At 42.8% G+C, this 22,880-nt stretch overlaps 1 protein-coding gene across 1 annotated transcript in view; it reads right to left on the minus strand.

Annotated features, from left to right (window-relative positions):
- The window catches only part of LOC146554333 (protein NLRC3-like), a 105,077-nt gene that overhangs the window by 1,596 nt on the left and 80,601 nt on the right, over positions 1-22,880 (minus strand). The window contains exons 4-11 of the mRNA XM_085253136.1: positions 22,733-22,834; positions 21,977-22,055; positions 18,838-19,039; positions 16,883-18,683; positions 13,534-13,707; positions 12,354-12,527; positions 2,530-2,703; positions 63-109 (exon numbers count right to left, since the gene is read on the minus strand). Coding sequence (XP_085109262.1) covers positions 63-109; positions 2,530-2,703; positions 12,354-12,527; positions 13,534-13,707; positions 16,883-18,683; positions 18,838-19,039; positions 21,977-22,055; positions 22,733-22,834 — 2,753 coding nt within the window. The remainder of the gene's footprint in view (positions 1-62; positions 110-2,529; positions 2,704-12,353; positions 12,528-13,533; positions 13,708-16,882; positions 18,684-18,837; positions 19,040-21,976; positions 22,056-22,732; positions 22,835-22,880) is intronic.

Consider the following 22,880-nt stretch of genomic DNA (forward strand, 5'->3'; position numbering starts at 1 on the left):
TGATGAAGATGGTTGAATGTGTGCTGCTTTGTTTTCATGAATCCCATTAAAAACACACTTACACTTCCTCAGACCTGGTCTCAACCATCGGACTCCAGCAGGCTCCACCCTGAAAGGAGGAGGGGGGTCAGAGCAGCACAGTCAGCATGCACACATGGACATTACATGGCTCTCACACACACACTGTTACACACTGAGCTCAAAGCTCGGCTCCACTGTTTTATTCAAAGAAATCTACATTTATTTATCAGCACATTTAAAAACAGCTTGAGCCAAAGTGCTGCACAGAGTAGAGAGAAAATAGGAAACATACACAGTAATGACTATAAAGACTGGTCAGGATTGAAAGCTACAGAGTACAAATGTGTTTCCAACCGGCTTTTAAAAATGTCCAGTGTTGGTGACGACCTGATGTGAAGGGCGACTGTTCCAGAGTTTGGCTGCAGCCATCGATAAAGCTCACCTCTGTTTTTACGTCTAGTTCTGGTCAGAAGCTGCTTATCTGCAGACCTGAGGGCTCCACTTGGATTCTTTTGTTAAAGAGAGATAAGATGGAGCCAATCCATTCACAGATTTAAAGACAACCAGATCTGGAAGTGGATTCTACCACGTACTGGTAACCAGTGGAAAAAGCTGGTGATGGGTCGTCTAGCACAGACCCACCGCTGGAACCAGACAATTGATGAGGGAGAGAACTGTGACAGCGCCGTTCCTTCACTTGACCTCAGTCGCTCTCGTCTGCTCCCTCGTAACACTGCTCTTTATTGAGCTTACATGAATATGCACAAGTTCATTAACATGTGACGTCTTACACAGGTATGAACAAAGAGTACCAGTCTGTGCATAGCGTGTGTGTCTGTGTGTGTTCCAGATGTGACCCTGTGAAGACTCCCCAAAGCTGGTGCTAAGAGTCCAGCGGTCCCCCTAACAAAGGGTTCTTATACTTAACCAGACACAGAGCAGGTGTTCTCCTAAACCATAAATCAGTAAGAGAAGGTACGACCTCTCTCATGACCTTAAGGTGTGTGTGCATGCCAGAGCACTCTGGAAGGCACACAGAGTCTTTACAGACTACTGAGGCTACGTCCACACGTACACGGGTATTTTTAAAAACGGAGATTTTCCGTTTCCGTTTTAAAAAATAATCCCGTCCACACATAAAGGCAGAAATGAAGGAAAACGCTGCCAGGAACATGCCAAAGCAGCAGGTGGCGCTATATTCCTAACCTGTAGAAATGTTGGCCAATCAGAAGTCTAGAAGCCTTGGTGGGAAAAAGTAAACAAAGCTGGGGCATAGAAGCAGAACCGAGTCGTATGTGTGGAGGGACAGTAACTGTGTGTATATGTAAGCATGTAAACACTGCAGAGAGTAGAATTAACAGTAACAGTATTGTAGAAATTCATTTCACCCAAACAATAACGTGGCGCACAGTGTGACGTCAAAAAAGGCGCACACCTTTGACGCTGCGTTTTCTGCGTTTTCTCCGTTTTTCTCGTCCACACGTAAATGCAAAAACTGAGTTTTCGAAAATATCCACCCTGGTGGATATTTTTGGTGGATAGCTAATAACAGCAGTCTATTTAGCAGTAGCTGCTCACGTTGTTATAAAGTAAAGGAAAACGATATGAGCATTAGGTTCTAATGCGTATCTGCCTTGAATTAGACGTAGGTGCTAATGGCAGCCTACTTAGCATTAGCAGCTCAGATTGTTGTAATGCTAGGGTAAGCATTACAACAATGTTGTAATGCTTACCCTAGCATTACAACATTGTTGTAATGTTAGCATTAGCCGTTCACATTGTTAAAAAGTAAGTGTTAGCATTAGTGCATAATGCTAATTCGCATCAAATTAGCGTTAGTTAATAACGGCAGCCTATTTAGCATTAGCAGATAATGTTGACCTTGGCCCACTGGAAAAGTTAACAACTAAAGATTTAGGAGTGTTTCTCGATAGCTCTTTCTCATTTGAGAAACAAATAAATTCTGTTATTAAAACCAGCTGTAAGGTTTATATTGTTGATTGTCATTTATGCTTAGAAATATTTACTCATATATGCTTAGAGTTCTATAATCGATTGCATAATGATAGAGGTTTGATCCTTAGGCTACGTCCACACGTACCCGGGTATTTTTGAAAACGCAGATTTTTCTATGCGTTTGCACCTTTCGTCCACACGTAAACGGCGTTTTTGGTCACTGAAATTGGTTCGTCACTGAGATTTTTAAAAACTTAAGTTACAAAATGTTGTCTCTGTCCAAATATTTATGGACCTAACTGTAGGTCTACTTTTAAGGAAACTCTCAACATGACTTATCAGTTATCATTAATGTTCCTGCAAACAGACTCCTTGGAGACCCCCTACATAAATATCCACGTACTATCCAGCTAGACTAGTGTGTCTGTCCCTGAAAATATTCCTGCATGTGTGATTGTTCATGTCTCATCTGCAGGAAACAAACAGGAAGTGAGTGAAGGACACAGGAAATGTTTCCAGCTTGTCCTCCTCTATCAGACATTCTCTCCATACCTGAGAGTGTCCAGTCTCCAGCCTGGATCCTTCAGTCCAGACGACAACAGCTTCATTCCTGAGTCACCTGGATGATTGTAGCTCAGATCCAGCTTTCTCAGATGGGAGGGGTTGGAGCTCAGAGCTGAGGCCAGAGAAGTACAGCCTTTCTCTGTGATCAGACAGCCTGACAGACTGCAGACACACAAAACAACAATCTATCTTTTAAAGATCATTTTCTGTTTGTCACAATAACATCTATCCATTTACATCCATTCAATGTAACTTTATTTAAAAGTGACAATTCCCAACAGACAACAACAGTCGTCTGAAGCTGTTTAACAGTGTAAGGCCTCCAATATTAGAGAGAAAGCCCCAAAAACCAGACAATCCACTGTGTGCAGCACTTGGTGATGGTGGGAAGGAAGAACTCCCTTTGACACAACGATCCTCCCAGTGAAAACAGGCTCCTGGAGGAGAATCTATCAATCAATCTTTATTTATAAAGCACTTTTCATACAAAGATATAGCACAAAGTGCTTTACATGGTTAAAAGCGCCCCCCCGCCCTCCAACTCACTCCCCACACTCTCATTAACATAAACGATCATGGATACATATCCCCCCCCACGCGCGTGCGCGCGCGCACACACACACACACACACACACACACACACACACACACACACACACACACACACACACACACACACACAGAGAGTAAAATTGGGCTGGGCACACATGAGCCAGGTGAGGAAACACTATCACAGGGAGCCGGTTACAGACTGCAGCCTCCAGGCTGGGCACACAGCATATAATATAAATAGAATAACAGGATAGAATAAATAAGCATAAAATAAATAAACGCTAAGTAAAAGCTAAATTAAAAAGGTGGTCTTGAGCCTGTTCTTAAAAACATGTACGTTCTCTGCGGCCCTGAGCTCCTCCGGCAGGCTGTTCCACAGACGAGGACCATACCACTGAAAAGCTGCCTCTCCGTGAGTATGTGTCCTGACTTTAGGGACAATCAAAAGGCCAGTACCAGAGGACCTCAGGGTCCGCGAGGGTTCGTATGGTAAAAGCAGATCTGAGAGATAAGAAGGCCCAAGACCATTAAGACATTTAAAAACCAGTAAAAGAACTTTAAAATCGATCCTGAAACACACGGGGAGCCAGTGCAGCGATTCTAAAACCGGTGTAATGTGGGCCCGCCCTCTGGTCTCCGTCAGCACACGAGCTGCCGAGTTTTGTAAAAGTTGTAAAGGTGAAATATTCTTCTTAGGAAGACCAGAGAGCAGGGCATTACAGTAATCAATGCGACTGGTAATAAAAGCATGCATCAGCATCTCCGTGTTGGCCCGAGAGAGAATAGGGCGGACTCTGGCTATATTTTTTAGATGATAAAATCCAATTTTGGTTACATGTTTAACATGTGGGATAAAACCAAGCTCAGAGTCAAAAATAACACCCAGGTTTTTCACTTGTAGCGAAGGACATAGTGAAAATGCCTCTAATTTAGACAAGAGTTTCTCTCTCTGAGCCTCAGGACCGACGATTAAAACTTCAGTTTTGTCCTGGTTAAGCTGTAAAAAGTTTTCTGCCATCCAAGATCTTATATCCAAGACACAGTTAAAAAGGGCATCCATTGGTCTGGTGTCATCAGGAGACACGGAGATGTACAGCTGCGTGTCATCAGCGTAACTGTGGACGTTCACTCCATGCCTCCTGATGACACTGCCGAGAGGCAACATATACAAATTAAAAAGTACAGGGCCTAGAACCGACCCTTGAGGCACACCACATGTCATTCTATGGATCTTAGAGGAGCATGTATCCATACTCACCATAAAAGATCTGTCAGAGAGATAGGAAGTGAACCAGTTGTGTACAGCACCAGAGAGGCCCACCATGTGTTTTAGTCTGTTTAAAAGAATAGCGTGGTCTACTGTATCAAAGGCTGCGCTTAGATCCAGTAGCACCAGGACTGAGAGCTTTTGGGAGTCCCAGTTACATCTAAGATCATTTAAAACCTTTAGGAGAGCCGTCTCTGTGCTGTGGTTCACCCTAAATCCAGACTGGAATATCTCCAGGATCTGTCTATCATTGAGAAAATCATTAATCTGAGTAAAAACAAGTTTTTCTAAGATTTTATTTAAAAATGGTGAGTTGGATACAGGTCTGTAGTTATTAAAATCATTACAATCCAAATTGCTCTTCTTCAGAAGGGGCCTCACCACCGCCGTTTTAAAGGCAGCAGGGAAGACACCCAACTGAAGAGAACAAAGCTCAGCTTCAAAAAAATCTACCATGACTGGTTGCAGGGTGAGGGGAAAGAGAAGAGATGAGCTCAGAGAGACACAAAAGTTAAGGACATGCAGTCGTGACATATAAAAGCATCAGGAGTGAAAAGAGGGGAGTGGAGAAGAAAGCAGAGCATCATCAACAGCCTGAGCCTATAGCAGCATAACTAAGGGATGGTTCAGGGTCACCTGATCCAGCTCGAACTATAAGCTTTATCAAAAAGGAAAGTTTGAAGCTGATCTTAAAAGTAGAGGGTGTCTGTCTCCTGAACTCAAACTGGGAGCTGCTTCCACACCAAGTCCAACATAGCTAGGCTGAGTCGTTAGATTAGTCCAAAGTAAAGTCAGAAAGTCATTATTTGTGTCACATTTTAGTGGAAATGTACAACAACTGTCCAAAAGTTATTTCTAAATCTGATATTAAACAGTTTAAATGGTGAAAAAAGCTGTAAAGAAAACAGAGTCAATAAAAGCCTCTTTACAGGGTCACCAGTTTAAAACTCAGACATTTAAACTGGTGATTCTCCTTCTCTGCTCCATTTCCTCTCTAGACTTCCTGTTCCTAGGAGGGATTTGATTGGCTGAACGTCCTTTTAGCCTTTCTTTAGTTCTTTGGGTGCTAATCAAAGAGGTAAACACACGCGTCATGTGACGTGACATAAGGAGCGCTCTGATTGGTTGGGATTGACAAACTATGGTGCTGTTTGCAAGCTTAGCTTTGCAGAGGCAAGAAAATCTCTTGGGATGCTCCACAGTGATGTTTCCACACTTTGGAGCTTCTGAAGTGCAGATGTTTGGAAACGCTGCTCCAACGTGTGGTTCAAACACTCAGATCACGTGACCTCAGCTGCCACAGGTGGCATACCTGCGGCTTCCATGTTAGCATGTTAGCTCCAACAGGTGGTCAGTGTGAGAGCAGAAGATGATATCAGTGACATCCAAACAAGGAAGGAAGAGACTGTTGAAGGCAGCGAGCTGTGACTGCTGTGAACAGTGTCCTCACACTATTTTCTCCCTGTGTCAACATACATGAGGCTGCTTCAGCTGCAACACACCACAAACACCTTTATACAACTAAATATACTGAGAGCACACTGCTGTGGTTGCTGTGGTAACATCCATATATCCAGCTGTTTGGGGCCGAGTCTGCTTCCTCATCCTTGGTTCAACCCTCAAAGTTTGATGCGTTTTTTTGAGATTTGGTTTTATTTGTTGTTCTATACACTGTGAAACAAAGCTAGAAGCCCCTGTGGTTCAGCGGGGGACTCAAACCCAGGACCCAACCTGCTCCAACAACAGTCAGAGGATTTTATTAAGTCTCATTTTCTGTTCATTAGGAAAACATCAATAATGAAGAGCACATGTTTATAGAGGCACATTCAGACCAATGACAACAGTCCATTCACACTGACCTCCACCTTTTTAAATGTGAGTAAACACATCATGGTTCTGGTGCTGACGTGGTATCAGGGACAGGTGATGATTTTGAACTCAGTCTGAGGTTTGATTACATTGAACCTGCACTGCTTTCTCCTGTTTATGACACATTTATACCCAAAGTCTCAGCTGGATAACAAAGAACGAGGAGAAACACATTTGTTGAGAGAATTGTTAACAAATGTGGTGAGAGTGTTGTAATAGTTACAGACAGAACTATGATTTATTTATTTAAATGCATTCCAGGACGTTTTTTACTCACGTTATGTCGCTTCCACGATGTTATTTTTCTCTCCTACAACGTACGTTACAATTACATTAGCATGACCATTTATCCAAATTAGGCGATGACGTCATTCAGCGACTTCCAGCAACTTTTAGGACAGCCAATAGCAATTTTCCTTACTGAGGAGTTGGCAACACTGCTAGGAGCAGTGGGTGGATGGCAGCATCATCATGAAGGATCAGTGAGAATAAATCATCATCCACAAAGAAAACCAGTCTGAGTGTCTGACGCTCTTGTTAGAAAGACGCAGTCGCAGCTTGTGGGTGCAGTTAGCTGGTTTGCTAGTTAGCTGGTTTGCTAGTTAGCTGGGAGCTAACTCACTCGAACATTTAATGCTAAACTGTCTAAATTGTGTGAGCAGCATTCATTGCTGCTCTGTGTTACTCTCCAGCCTCTCTTTAACTTATTCCTCTCAGTTTTTTTCCTCCTTACAAACTAGAAAACCTTCTTTTTCAGCTTCTCCTCCACACTCAAGCTGTGGCTAAGGTGCTACCAGCACGCATGCTCGGTGTGTCCAAATTCATGGGCTGCTTCCTCCTGAGCCGCATTTGTAGACCGATAACGTCACAGCGACGCGCCGAAGGCTGTCCAAATTCGTGGACTCCTCCGAATGCAGCCGACAAATGCGTCCTCCTTTTCCCCGAATTTGAAGGATGGGTCGGGTGTGTCCTTCGTGGCCCACCATATCCCAGAATTCATATTGCGGCCCAGCCAAACTCCAGTTTCTGGTAATGGCGACCGCTACTAAGATTTAAATTTACTCTTATTAATCTTTCTGGGTCACAAAACTTTTAACATATTTTCAGGCGAGAAAGTAGCTGTGTAAACATCAAATATCTGCTCGGTTTATCAAGATATCGCATATTTGCAAAAGTGCTTCGACGTTTTCGGAGACGTCTGCTACCCACCAGCTCGACAGCTAGCCGGGAGCTCGAGGGTCACTGATGCGGCCGAGAACGGCACATCATTTTCAGATCACCGCAGACTTTCGCTAATCAGGTTAAAAGTAATATATAAGTCACTTAGACAACCTAAAAATGTCATTGTTTGGCTTTTTCAGTGTTTTATTTGTTCGTGAGTAAATCGGTTTGGCTGAGATTAAAGTTATCAGATTAGATAAAATAAAACTATGAATCCCCCGGGTGGGTTCGTCCTTGGTTTTTACACAACTGAATAAACGTCAAACAGAAAACTGATTAAACAGACGTGTGAGATGGTCAACAATTTACACCAGTGTCCTGTTATATTTTAGATAGCACGGAGCAGATGGCCGAGTTTATTAAACTCCACCGAGACAGCGGTGACGCTAATCAGAAGGCTAGACCGTCCAATTTCACGGCCGTTTACTTCCGGCCTACCCGACCTTCTGAGGACCCGGCCCACGTAGACCGCGAAGGCCGGGTGCTCAGGAGGAAGCAGCCCATGAATTTGGACACGACCACAGTCTTTCTCACTCAACAGTTACACTCGTCACCCAGACTAACACCACTCCACATGTTCACAACTAGGAGGCGCTAAAAGACCACATACAGTGAGATTATCAATAAATGTCTGCTGTGTCTGACAGTGACTTGAGTTTTTACTAACTGGCTACATGAGCAGGATTAGCTGCAGTGCTATCTTTGTAAAAGAGACTCAGCATTAGAACCAAACAGAAACATTTCTACTTTTTCTGCAGCACCAGCTGGATGCATGGAGCCTAAACTCCAGTGACAATGAGACACATACAGTGTGACTGCTGTGACTTTACAGCTGGGCCTCATTCACTGACATTAGTCAGATATGACTGACTCTAGGGTTGCAAAATTCCCGGAATTTTCAAAGATGGAAACTTTCCATGGGAATAAACGGGAATTAACGGGAATTTATGGGAATAAACTGGGAATTTTCAAAATTGAAGGTTGGCTCTTCTTAGGGAACTTAAATATAGTTGAGCAAAGTATATTTTAGCATAATATTGACAAAAACAAACAAATGCAATTCAAATACACTTGAATATCCATGCCATTCCTTAATCACATGTACAGAGCACATGCTTGCTGCATGGCTATTGAGACCACCTACTGGCACTGTGCATGCCTCCATCACATGTACACATGGACCACACTTTTGAGCCTGAAGGACAAAGAGTATTGAAGGCACACATTTGAGCCTGTGGACTTAACAAGTGAGGTAAGTTTTGATGATATTATGGGAAAATATATTCATTAAATGTTTAAATTGTGAATATCACATAAAATGTATTAATCCTATAGATAGCAATCTGATAAGATGCTAAATAAAATGCTAGCATCTGTTAGATGCTAAATAAGCCATAGCTAGTATAACATAAAGAAGATGCTAGCTTCCTCATTTGGCTGTTTTGTTTTGAAGATCATTCCAGTTGTTTAGCTAGCCTTACTATTTATATCTGTTTATTATCATATTGCAATTGTATTATTACGATCTCTTGCATTGCATTAGCATTTTTACAAGCTCTTGTTTTATTTTACAGAAAAATGCCACATGCGCTATCTGATGTGTGGAGACATTTTACACCAGCTAATGTGCAAGGGAAACCTGTATATATGTGTAAATATTGTGATAAGACGTACGTGAAGAATGCCACAAAAATGCAGCAGCACATTGCAAAGTGCAAAAAAATTCCTCAAGGCCCAACACATGCAGCAGCCAGGAGTTCCACTCAAGGGGAAAATGAATCTGTTTCAGCTGTATCAGAGTCAGATACCCACTCATCAGCTCCTGGTCCCTCTGGCATCGGAGGATTCTTTGATTTTATGGATGACACTAGCCAGAAAAACGCAGATGAGTGTTTCGCTCGTGCAGTCTATGCAACTGGCTCACCCCTGATGCTGACATCCAATGTGTACTGGAAGAGATTTTTGAATGTTCTCCGACCAGCATACATTCCCCCAACCAGACATGCATTGTCTACTCATCTACTGGATGAAGAGTTCAGTCGAGTTCAAGCAAAGGTGAAACAGACCATTGACCAAGCTGACTGTATTTCAGTCATCACTGATGGATGGTCCAATATCAGGGGACAAGGAATTATTAACTACATAATCACCACTCCTCAGCCTGTGTTCTACAAGAGTGTAGACACAAAGGAAAACGGACACACAGGCCAATACATTGCAGATGAGCTAAAAGTGATCATCAATGACCTTGGACCAGATAAAGTTTTTGCACTGGTCACTGACAACGCAGCCAACATGAAGGTTGCCTGGGCACATGTGGAGGAGACCTACCCTCATATAACTACTATTGGCTGTGCAGCCCATACACTAAATCTTCTCCTAAAAGACATAATGGCACTAAAAACAATGGACACTCTGAATAAGAGAGTGAAGCAAGTTCTGAAATATGTTAAAGGCAAACAAGTAACTTCCGCTACATTTCTGTCAAAGCAAAAGGAAAAGAACAAGAGTACTACACTGAAGCTTCCCAGCATAACGCGATGGGGTGGTGTTGTTATCATGTTTGACAGCCTTCTGGAGGGAAAGGAGTCTCTGCAAGAGATGGCCATATCCCAGTCTGTAGGCATCGACAGTGACATCAAGAAGGTCATCTTGGATGATGTGTTCTGGGAAAGAGTATCTAGCAGCAGGAAAATCCTCAAACCTATTGCAGCAGCAATAGCGAAGATAGAGGGGGATGGTGCCATCTTGTCAGATGTCCAGTGCCTTTTTGCAGAACTCAAAGAAGAAATCCAGACAATTCTGCCCACTTCCCTACTACTGAAAGCAGAGGAAACGGCTGTGGTCAAGTCATTGGAACAGCAGAGGGAGCATGCACTGGCTTCATGCAGCCAGTGCATGCAACAGCATACATGCTGGACCCCAAATATGACAAGGGCATACTTTCTGGGGAAGAGATCAACGGTGCCTATGCGGTCATTACAGCCATGTCTGACCACCTGGGTCTCGATAAAGGCAAACTTCTAGGCAGTTTGGCAAAGTATCGAACAAAGCAAGGCCTTTGGAAAGGGGATGGAATATGGCAGTCATGCCAGCACATATCTGCAGCCACCTGGTGGAAGGGACTATGTGAATCTGAGGCCCTTGCACCTGTAGCCTCCATCCTCCTCCAAATCCCACCATCATCAGCCGCCTCCGAGCGCAACTGGTCACTGTTTGGCAACACCCACACAAAGGTTCGCAACAGGCTCACAAATGTGAGAGTGGAAAAGCTGGTCGGCATTCGGGCAAACCTACGGCTCTTTGAGCCTGACACAGAGCCATCCTCAACAAGGCTGGAAAGTGACACTGAAGAGGAAGACTCAGAGTTGGATGCTGAGGAAGTGGACATGTTGTTGGATGATGATGAGGTCCAGGAAGAGTCTATTGACTGAGCAAAAATGAGAAAAGAGGATTGCTTGAAGGAAGATTTGCATGTTTAATGGGACGTTTTGGAGGATAAGTGGCATTTTTCATTTAACCTTTTGAATGGGACTTTGTGGAGATTTTTGGACAGGGGGCATTTTTGAATGAGCGGGGTTAGGGGATGGTAATATTGAACTCAACATTTCTGTTTTTATTCATCCATGAAACAAGTTATTAAAACGTGTTCTATTCTACTGTACTTACAAATAAATCTGTTGAAATATCTGTTGAAAACATTTTGCATGGAGGTTTTCTTATGATTTCTGTTTATATTTATGCTTGGAAATAATATATTCCCAGTTAGTTCTCCTAAATTCCCATTAATTTCCATAATTCCCATTATTTCCATGGAAAGTTTCCAATATGGAATATTTCCAAAATTCCCAAGCTTAACTTACCATGGAAATTTACCAGAAACTTTTTGGAAATTTACCAGAAATTTTCCACCCCTTTGCAACCCTAACTGACTCTATATCACACTTAAAGCTTCCTGTAAATGAAAGAATCAGTGAAAACGAGGCACTTCAGTTGATTTTAAACAAAAACTCTGAACATAACCTGATCCAGACCAGGTTATTGGTTCAGCATCAGTAACCATGGTGATGTAGCCAGGTAAACACAGAGACAGACAATTTATGCTCACAATCACACATCTCCAGTTAACCTTGCATGCATGTTCTTGGACTGTGGGAGGAAGAGTACCTGAAGACAACCCACATAGACCACACTATCTCCCCTATTTACAGAATTATAATCTAATTAGATGATAAAGTAATAAATTATTTGGTATTTTAATAAAAATACATTTTAGCAATAGTTTATAAGTCAACAATTATAGTTTTAAAAAAAGTGACAAATCAAACAGTCAATAAATCTTCTACAGCTGAAACTAATGTAGAAAATGTCGGGGGAGGAAGTAAAAGTAAAAACCAGAGACGATAACTACCAAAATAAAACGGGAAGTGAATAACATTCAAGCTCACTTTAAGCTCAACAGTCAAATTCAGTTTTATATTAATCTATTGTTTTGAATTTTTGTTTACATTTTATGTTTAAGTGAGGCAATGAGTCATATCACTATGACCAAATATATATTTCATCTTTTCAGTCAGAAATAATCAATTGATCATATTTTTATTACTAAAATTTTCTGAAAATCAAATTCTGATATCTGAACAAACAGCTCTGTAAAAACCTTCAGAATACAGGAATCGAACTAGAAGGTTTGGTGGATGAAGCACTGCTAAAATAAAGAATTTGGACTCAGAGGAGCAGATGGGACATTTCATTGCAAATGAAAGACAGAAAGTGAACAAATATCACTAAAAACCCCAGACGCTAATTTCTACATTAAGACTTTTTTCAAATCAATTGACTGTTTATGCAGTAATAGAAATCAGGTTTAACATGATCATCGTGGAACATTTTAAATCCTGACCTGAGAGTTTCCATTTTACAGCGTGGACTCTTCACTCCAGCAGACAGAAACTTCACTCCTGAATCCTGCAGGTCAGAGTTACTCAGGTCCAGCTGTCTCAGACTAGAGGACTGGGAGCTGAGAGCTGAGGACAGCGCTTCATAGCCTCTCTCTGAGAGCTTACAGTGACTCAGTCTGAAAAATGACACATAAACATTAAACACTGTTATTAAATTGCAATGAGGGTGCACTAAAGAGTTTTTAGATTTTTTGCAATAAATCCTGTTTATTGCAACACTAGGTCAACACTAGGGCTGCACAATTAATCGTTAGAAAATCGCGATCTCGATTCATACTTGTGTGCGATCTCATTTCCAAATGACAACGATTTAAAAAAAAAAAAAAAAAAGACGACGATTGTACCGCATTTTGATCCGGGACGTACTCTGCATGAAAACAAGCGCTCACTCTTCCTGCTCAACAAATGATAAGGGCGGAGCCTTATACCACGTGATACAGAAGCTGTGCCGTGTGATGCTAAAATTAGCAGGGAAAAACAACGGAGAGCACGTCAGGGATGACGAGAAAGTGACAGGAGAAAATCCGTCCCGGTCAACCACCCAAACACCAATAACGGGAACCTTATACAGCGCTTCCCTATACCCGTCGAACTCGCGCAGGCACAAAGAAACTACGGAGGCTATCACTTATCACCTGACCAAAGATATGGCTCCATCAACACTGTGCAAAACGAGGGATTTAGGAAAACGATCAACACCCTAGACAAACACTACACAGTGCCGTCCCGCAACTATTTTTCTATTGTTGCACTACCTGCTCTGTACACGCAGCGTCGAGCAACGGTGGAGACGGAATTTCAAGCAGGACAACATTTTGTTGTTTTTATGTTTATTTATTGTTTTTATGTTCAGTCTCAACTGTTATGAAGTTGATGTGCAGTTAATAAGTGCAATAAATATTTATACTGGAAAAGAAAATCGTGAGAGAATCGTGATCTCAATTCTAAGCCAAAAAATCGTGATTCTCATTTTATGCAAAATCGTGCAGCCCTAGTCAACACTAAGAGATGACACTAACATAAAACTATTACAGAAGTTTAACTGACTTTTTTCCCCATTTAGTGGCTTCTTATTGGTTAATTCTGTCAATTCATGAAAAGCACAACATAACTTGATCTCACCTCAGAGTATTCAGTTTACAGTGTGGACTTCTCAGTCCTGCAGAAAGAAACTCCACTGCTGGATCCTGCAGGTTGTTGTTACTTAAGTCCAGCTCTCTCAGTGTAGAAGACTGGGAGCTGAGAACTGAGGACAGAGCTTCATACCCTCTTTCAGAGAGATCAGGGACACTCAGCCTAAAAAACAAAAACAAAATAAAGACATAATCTGAAAAATTGTCATTTGATAACAAACTGTTTGTGATTAATTTAAATCACTTCTTGTGTTGAACCTTTGAAAGAAAGACAAATGTCAGTGTGCATTACTATTTATGGCTAAAAAACGTTTTAGTTTAAAAATGTTCCCTGTGTAAATATAAAGACCTGGAACTTGTTCATTAAATGCTAAACAAAAACAAGTGATGACTCATTCTGTGAACAGGTGACAGTAGGGCTGCACGATTTTGCATAAAATGAGAATCACGATTTTTTGGCTTAGAATTGAGATCACGATTCTCTCACGATTTTCTTTTCCAGTATAAATATTTATTGCTAGGGATGGTTTCCGGTGTCCGACATAAACGGTAAAGCAGCGCACATTTCGGTGCTTTATTTCGGTGCTTTTTTTTCCTGAGCTGTGATACACTTCTAGCCAATCATTTTACGTTTCCGAGGATAGTAGGCGGGGCCGGGTACGTACGTTCTGTTAGAGCAGAGCTACAGATTAAAAATGTCCAAGGCGAAGCGGTCAAAGTCTGGCTGTACTTCACAGCAAAAGATGCAAACTCAGCAGCAACAAGTGCTTTAAGCTGATACTGTGATACTGTCAAAGGAGGTAACACCAAGAATCCGATGAAACACCTGGCGACGCATAGCGTTTTTTTTAAAAGCCAAGAAATGCGCCGTATTTGATAGCTTGCTGCGAGACCTCACACCGAGCGCATCTACTGCGGGTGTGGTGCCTGTTATCGACCCGGAGTTAGAACATCCCCCAAAAACCCGAAGAGGAGAGTCCTGGCCCCTAGCCCTGCCAGTGTAGCAGAAATGATGAGGATGATGATGCAGCAGCAGCCGTTCTTCTCTGCGTGAGTAGCTTAATGTTGTTCGTGTGTAATTTACGTTGAGTAGGCTAACCACGTTATTATATTAATGCATGTAAGGTGAACTAGCAAACATCATCATAGCTACATGCGGCTGTCTTCTTGTTTGATGGCAGATACTCCCTTCACCCTGGCCAAAAAGGCTAAAATGACCAAAGAAAAAGTGGAAAACAGTTAAACATGAGAGGTTTTTGGACAAAGTTTGTGTTTTTTCCATTGTTTAAGCACTGCTTCCAGCCAAGAGTGATACCATATATGCCCCATAGCTGCAGGAAAGGCTAACATTGTTATCTTTTTACAAAAAACAGCTGAACATGAGAGGTTTTTGGACAAAGTTTGTGTTCTCCATTCTTTAAGCACCGTTTGAGCACCGGCACCGTTTCAAAAGTACCGGTTTGGCACCGGTATCGGATAAAACCTAAACGATACCCATTTATTGCACTTATTAACTGCACATCAACTTCGTAACAGTTGAGACTGAACATAAAAACAATAAATAAACATAAAAACAACAAAATGTTGTCCTGCTTGAAATTCCGTCTCCACCGTTGCTCGACGCTGCGTGTACAGAGCAGGTAGTGCAACAATAGAAAAATAGTTGCGGGACGGCACTGTGTAGTGTTTGTCTAGGGTGTTGATCGTTTTCCTAAATCCCTCGTTTTGCACAGTGTTGATGGAGCCATATCTTTGGTCAGGTGATAAGTGATAGCCTCCGTAGTTTCTTTGTGCCTGCGCGAGTTCGACGTGTATAGGGAAGCGCTGTATAAGGTTCCCGTTATTGGTGTTTGGGTGGTTGACTGGGACGGATTTTCTCCTGTCACTTTCTCGTCATCCCTGACGTGCTCTCCGTTGTTTTTCCTGCTAATTTTAGCATCACACGGCACAGCTTCTGTATCACGTGGTATAAGGCTCCGCCCTTGTCATTTGTTGAGCAGGAAGAGTGAGCGCTTGTTTTCATGCAGAGTACGTCCCGGATCAAAATGCGGTACAATCGTCGTCTTTTTTTTCTTTTTTTTTTTAAATCGTTGTCATTTGGAAATGAGATCGCACACAAGTATGAATCGAGATCGGGATTTTCTAATGATTAATCGTGCAGCCCTAGGTGATAGGCAAGACTGTAAGTATGTAGCAATGAGAGGGAAGGCTGGCTCATATCCTGGTGAGTGAGGGTTAGTTACTCTAGGAAAAGGTCAAGGTATGATTGAGAGATTCTGGGAGACTGAACCAGTGAAATGGAAATTCGTTCAATTAAAGCAGATATAGTGATTAGTCCTTCCATCAGTCGTCCACAAAGCAGTGAGATAAAGTCTCAAGTCTCATTCTGCACAGTGTAAATGTCAGTGTCCTCCGGGTCCTCACTGATCATTGCATTCTGTCACAAATTGTCATGGTTCACAGACTGTGTACAGTCGGAAATCAAAGTGCACGACATTGGAGAGATTGAAAAACAATCAAGCATGCAGATCTAACAACAGGAAACCAGAAGAAACACGAGGAATATAATTGATTCAGCAGCTGCAGATCCTTGGAGCTGTACTGGTGAGGCAGATTGTAACATATAGAAGTGAACTCATCTTCAGCTGAGCAGTGCACTGATGCAGAGCAATAAGACCAGAGGAGCAATGAGGGAGTTGATCACCTACGGCTCCATCACAGTCTTTGAACGTCTTCAGTCAGTACAGAATCATGCTGCGAGGCTTTTAACCAGCACATTAGACTGGACATTACTCCAGTTTAATCTCTTCACACTGGTAACCAGTTCATTTTAGGCGTTATTTAAAGTTTTAGTCCTTACTTTTAGTCCCAGTTTATGTTTCTGACTTTCTACAATCCTACAGCTCTTCTCACATCTGAGATCTTCCAGTCAAAGGCTTTTACTGGTCCCACTAACTCATTTATTCAGACTCTAGTATTCAGAGTGGCCTTTAACTAGTTTTAGGCTGTATGATGTTCAGTGTTTGCTGTTTAATGTTTTTATCTTCTGTGTTTTTATTGCCTGTTTCTATTGTAAAGCACTTTGTGGTTTTTGACCTGTGAAAGCTGCTGTATAAAGAAATTTACTTACAGGATGATTCTGGACGTGACTTTGATAAAAGCTGACACCCAGATATGTTTAAGACACTCTGACATTTACTGCTGCCATCAAACATTAACTATAATATACTGTATTTAGTGCTGATGATCATGTAAAAAAATATGTTTAAGTTTTTAAGGGTCCATCACACATGATACTGTTTATGTTATAAATAAAGCCTGATCACATGTTTACTCACAGAGCTTTGTTGGAGGCTTTGATCACTGGCAGCAGCCTCAGCAGAGCCTCCTCTGAAGCAGAGTATTTCTGCAGGTCAAACACATCCAGATCTTCTTCTGATGACAGTAAGATGAAGACCAGAGCTGACCACTGAGCAGGAGACAGTTTATCTGTGGAGAGACGTCCTGATCTCAGGGACTGTTGGATCTTCTCCACTAGAGAACGATCATTCAGTTCATTCAGACAGTGGATCAGATTGATGCTTTTCTCTGCAGACAGATTCTCACTGAGCTTCTCCTTGATGTACTGGACTGTTTCCTGATTGGTCTGTGAGCTACTTCCTGTCTGTGTCAGCAGACCCCGTAGGAGAGTCTGATTGGCCTGCAGTGAAAGACCCAGGAGGAAGCAGAGGAACAAGTCCAGGTGTCCATTTGGACTCTGTAAGGCCTTGTCCACAGCACTCTGGTGGAGAGATTGAAGTTTTGGTTTGTTAAATAATTTAGAGAATTTGAGGGTTGTTTGTTGTTCTTCCAGCAGATTGAGTCCAGAGTTGATGAAGGTCAGATGGACATGAAGAGCAGCCAGCAACTCCTGAACACTCAGATGGATGAAGCAGAACACCTTGTCCTGGTACAGTCCTCTCTCCTCTTTAAAGATCTGTGTGAACACTCCTGAGTACACTGAGGCTGCTCTGATATCGATGCCACACTCTGTCAGGTCTGATTCATAGAAGATCAGGTTTCCTTTCTGCAGCTGATCAAAAGCCAGTTTTCCCAGAGACTCCATCATCTTCCTGCTCTCTGGACTCCAGTGTGGATCTGTCTCAGCTCCTCCATCATACTTGACCTTCTTCACTTTGGCCTGAACCACCAGGAAGTGGATGTACATCTCAGTCAGGGTCTTGGGCAGCTGTCCTCCCTCTCTGGTTTCCAGCACATCCTCCAGAACTGTAGCAGTGATCCAGCAGAAGACTGGGATGTGGCACATGATGTGGAGGCTTCGTGATGTCTTGATGTGGGAGATGATCCTGCTGGCCTGATCCTCATCTCTGAATCTCTTCCTTAAGTACTCCTCCTTCTGTGGGTCAGTGAACCCTCTGACCTCTGTCACCATGTCAACACAATCAGGAGGGATCTGATTGGCTGCTGCTGGTCGTGTGGTTATCCAGAGGCGAGCAGAGGGAAGCAGTTTCCCCCTGATGAGGTTTATCAGCAGCACATCCACTGAGGTGGACTTTCTAGGGTCAGTTAGGATTGTAGTTTTGTGGAAGTCCAGAGGAAGTCGACACTCATCCAGACCATCAAAGATGAACACAACCTGGAAGTCTTCAAAGCTGCAGATTCCTGCTTCTTTGGTTTCAGTAAAGAAGTGATGAACAAGTCCCACCAAGCTGAACTTTTCCTCTTTCAGCACATTCAGCTCTCTGAAAGTGAATGGAAATATGAACTGGATGTCCTGGTTGGCTTTGTCTTCAGCCCAGTCCAGGCTGTATTTCTGTGTTAAGACTGTTTTCCCAATGCCAGCCACTCCCTTTGTCAGCACTGTTCTGATTGGTTCATCTCTTCCAGGTGAGGCTTTAAAGATGTCTTCTTGTCTGATGGTTGTTTCTGGTCTGTCTGGTTTCCTGGATGCTGTTTCAATCTGTCTGACCTCATGTTCATCATTGACCTCTGCAGTCCCTCCCTCTGTGATGTAGAGCTCTGTGTAGATCTGATTCAGGAGGGTTGGGTTTCCTGCTTTAGCGATGCCCTCAAACACACACTGGAACTTCTTCTTCAGGGTGGATTTAAGGTTACGATGACAAACAGCAGCTGGAAGTTCTGAATAATAATAATAAAAATACAACTTCAACAATCATATTTTACAAATCGCTGACGACATTTTCTGACCCACTGAGAAATGACTGAACACACTGGTGTCATGAGTCTCTCATTTATCTAACAGCTTAAAACCTTAAGTAAGAAATCCTCTTACGTCTCTGCAGACGGTCAGCCAGCTCCTCCTGCTTCATTCTCCTCAGGAAGTCCACTGTGATCTTCACAAATGCCTCTCTGCTGCTCCTCTGCTCATCATCCTCCCTCTGAAACTCCAAGCACTGGGGCTTATTTGGATTCAGAGCCTTCTGGATCTTCTTCAGCTCGTTCTTCACAAACGTGATGATGTTGTCCTCCAGCAGCTGGAACAGAATATTTATGAATGACCCACCACTCTGAACTTCAGTCCACACAACATCCACTTCTTTACGATCAAGAAGCAGATCATCCACGATCTCCTCACCAATTATAAGTTTGACTTTATCTGATTAACTGAGAATTTCTCCACAACTCCACGGTCCCAAAACGCTGATTCTGTTCATATGAATGCAGCGATTTCAGTGGGAGAAACATTTCACTGGTGTTCAGAGCTGAACTACCAACAGGTTGATGATCGAAGCCAGAAACTTGGCGATGTTATAGGTGACAGAGTTGATCATACAGACAGCTGGTCTTAAAGGTTCACTCTGTTTACACATACAGATCAGTATTTAAGGTTTGACTCTCATCATCCACTGGAGCACAAACTGGGCGTCATCAGGACGCTACAACACAGAGCGAACGCCATCCCCACAGACACAGCAGCCAGGGAGGCAGAAGAACATCACATCAAGAAGGTCCTGAGGAAATGTGAACCAGCTGACCAAACACATCCTGCTGCAGGATGTTAACATAGCAGCACACTGATGATCCACTCACTGTGAACAACACATTTGGACCTGATTTGCTGCTCTGGTTTACACGTGTGTGTAACTCTTAGAGCTGATTGGCTGCTTTTTATGGGGGCTGGGTCTTTGGAAAGTGAGCAAACCACAGTTTTAGTAACACACCCTGAACTGCACACTTTAACAAACAACATGAGATTTTAACTGTAATGTAAAAATCCTGTGATTCACTGTTATTAAGCACAAACACATCTATGGCCCCGTTTCCATTAGTAGCTGCTCAGATCGACTCACCACAGGTCGCCACGACTGGACTGGATCCACTGGTTTCCATTACACCACCTAATGTGGTCGTCTGAATACAGCAGAGTGTTGACTCACATCATTAGTAAGTGCTAATGCTGCTAATTTCCATCATATTTGTCATTTATTTCTCAGAGTTATTGAAGAAACAGTTATTCAGCTTCATTCCCACTGATCTCGACTACAAACTGTTTCACTTTGGTTTCTGTTTAAAGCCTCGATGTTTAAAACGTTTCCCTGTGATCACATTTGCACCGTCTGCACAGTCGGTGATCCCCACATGCTTCAAAGAGTCCATCATTGTTCCTGTCCCGAAGAAACCCCACCCTGCTTCTCTCATTGACTATCGCCCTGTAGCCCTCACCTCAGTAGTGATGAAGTGCTTTGAACGCCTGGTCAGAGACTTCATCATTTCTTCACTACCAGACACACTGGACCCACTACAGTTCGCTTACCGTCCAAATCGTTCCACAGACGATGCCATCTCTCATCTCCTCCACACATCACTCACTCACTTGGACACTAGAAGGGGGAATTATGTTAAAATGCTCTTCATAGACTACAGCTCTGCATTTAACACCATAATTCCCTCCACACTCACCACCAAGCTGGAGCATCTGGGACTCAGCTCATCTATGTGTCAGTGGATCTCCAACTTCCTAACTGGCAGACCGCAGGCAGTAAGGATGGGCGGACATGTCTCAGCCTCCACCACTCTCAGCACTGGAGCCCCCCAGGGGTGTGTTCTGAGCCCCCTGCTGTACTCTTTGTACACATATGACTGTGTGGCCACTACCAGCTCCACCACCATCATCAAGTTTGCTGACGACACCGTCGTGGTGGGCCTGATCTCTGATAACAACGAGACGGCCTACCTGAAGGAGATTAGGAATCTGGAGAACTGGTGCCAGAGGAACAACCTCCTTCTAAACGTCAGTAAGACAAAGGAGCTGATAGTGGACTTCAGCACTAAGCAGGAGAGGAACTACCAGACCCCCGTCATCAACGAGTGCCCAGTGGAGAGAGTGGACAGCTTCAAATACCTCGGAGTTCACATCACGCAGGACCTGTCATGGTCCTGTCACATCAACACCGTGGTGAAAAAGGCCCGACAGCGTCTCTACCACCTCAGACGCTTGAGAGACTTCCAACTGCCCTCCAAGGTGCTCAGGAACTTTTACTCGTGCACCATAGAGAGCATCCTGACGGGAAACATCTCAACCTGGTTCGGGAACAGCACCATGCAGGACAGACGAGCTCTACAGAGGGTTGTGCGGTCAGCTGAGCGCACCATCCGCTCCGAGCTCCCTGACCTGCACTCAATCTACAGCAGGCGGTGCTGGACCAAGGCCAGGAAGATGGTGAAGGACCTCAGCCATCCCAACAACAGACTGTTCTCTCTGTTGAGGTCAGGAAAGCGATTCCGCTCCCTGAAGACCAACACAGAGAGACTGAGGAGGAGCTTCTTCCCGCAGGCGATACGGTCTCTCAATCACACCACCACACAGTACTGACCCACACATACAGTTCTTACACACACACTGGACTTTCTGGACTTTGTTTTTGCACAACACTGGTCACTATATTCTTCATTTCCGGTTAATACTTGTACAGCTGCTGTTATTGTGTATATATTTATTTATATTTAGATTTCTTCATACATTCTTATATAGTTCTATATTGTGTATTTTGTTGTACAGTTATTTTATTTTCAACTTTAATTTATATATTTTATCTTATTCTTTCCCAGTTAAATTTACCCTTCATTCTAATTTGTGTTGTACAGTTATTTCATTTTTAACCTTAATTTATATTTTATTCCTTCCTAGTTAAATTTACCCTTTTTAATTTTTCATATTTATTTCCTATCTTATTCATAGCCTTTCCTTTTTTGTTTTCTTTAGGTCACGAGCAGTTGTCCAAGCATTTCACTACATATCGTACTGTGTATGACTGTGTACGTGACAAATAAAATTTGAATTTGAATTTGATTTGATTTCAAAGTTTGTTTCTTTTGGTCATTTAGTCCACAGAGTCCTTGGTGTTCTGAAAGGGACCTATAAACAAATGTATTAATATTAATAATAAAGTAGTTGTTGTACATGTACAGACCATAAACATGGAGTCCAGCTGTGTTTGATGCTGCTGGGCAGACTGACCACTGGGACCCTCTGAGCTCTGCTGCTCCACTCTGTGGATGAACCATGGACACACACATGAAGCCACTTTCATTATTAAAATGTGAATTTAGCCTCTAAAAGCTGTGTTCAGTCAGTGTTGCTGCTTCCCTGTGTCTGACCTCACGTATGTGCTTCTGAAAGAACTGTTAAAAATCCCGTAAACACTTTTTAACCTGTGAAAAAACCTTTTCAGAACAGTTTAAGCTGTTATATGTTGAACTCTTGGCTGACATCATATTAAATGCTGTGGACTCAGAATATGATGTCACTCAAGTTTACATGTGTGTGAAGGCAGACGAGTCAGTACTTTGGTGATACAGTGTAAAGCTGCACTGATTTCCATGAACAGCACTGTGGTTCAGTGTTGTCCTGATGGAGTAACAGCAGCCAGTATGATCCAGGCTTTAGCTGCTGGGTCTCTGTGTGACCTCTCAGACTGTTTAACAGATCAGACACAAAGAGCATCAGAGCTGTTCTTTAAAGACAAACATGAACCCACTCAGGTCACACTTTCCCCACAGATATGAGCATCACTGTCCTCAAACAGCAAATGACCAAGTCGAACATTTGGATCTTTTCTCTTTCATTGTTTTCTTTTTAATGAATCTTTGTAACAATCTGAGGATGTTTCAGGTCATATTTATCCAGGAAACACAAACATGTAAAGGAGTCATCACAGCTCTCTGACCTCGTTGCTCCAGGTTCACCACTGAAGTCTGGAGGTCGACCTTTGGACCAGTCACTCCTCACAGACGGACAGCTGGACCCTGCAGACTGTGACCTCTGACCTCTGCAGACACAAACATGATTGAAGCAGCTGTGATCACACAGACTGC

The sequence above is a fragment of the Mchenga conophoros genome, linkage group LG18 (assembly GCF_057382185.1).
Source record: "Mchenga conophoros isolate Kocher_MC1m ecotype Shallow Benthic linkage group LG18, M_conophoros_male_GT1.1, whole genome shotgun sequence".
Lineage (NCBI taxonomy): Eukaryota > Metazoa > Chordata > Actinopteri > Cichliformes > Cichlidae > Mchenga > Mchenga conophoros.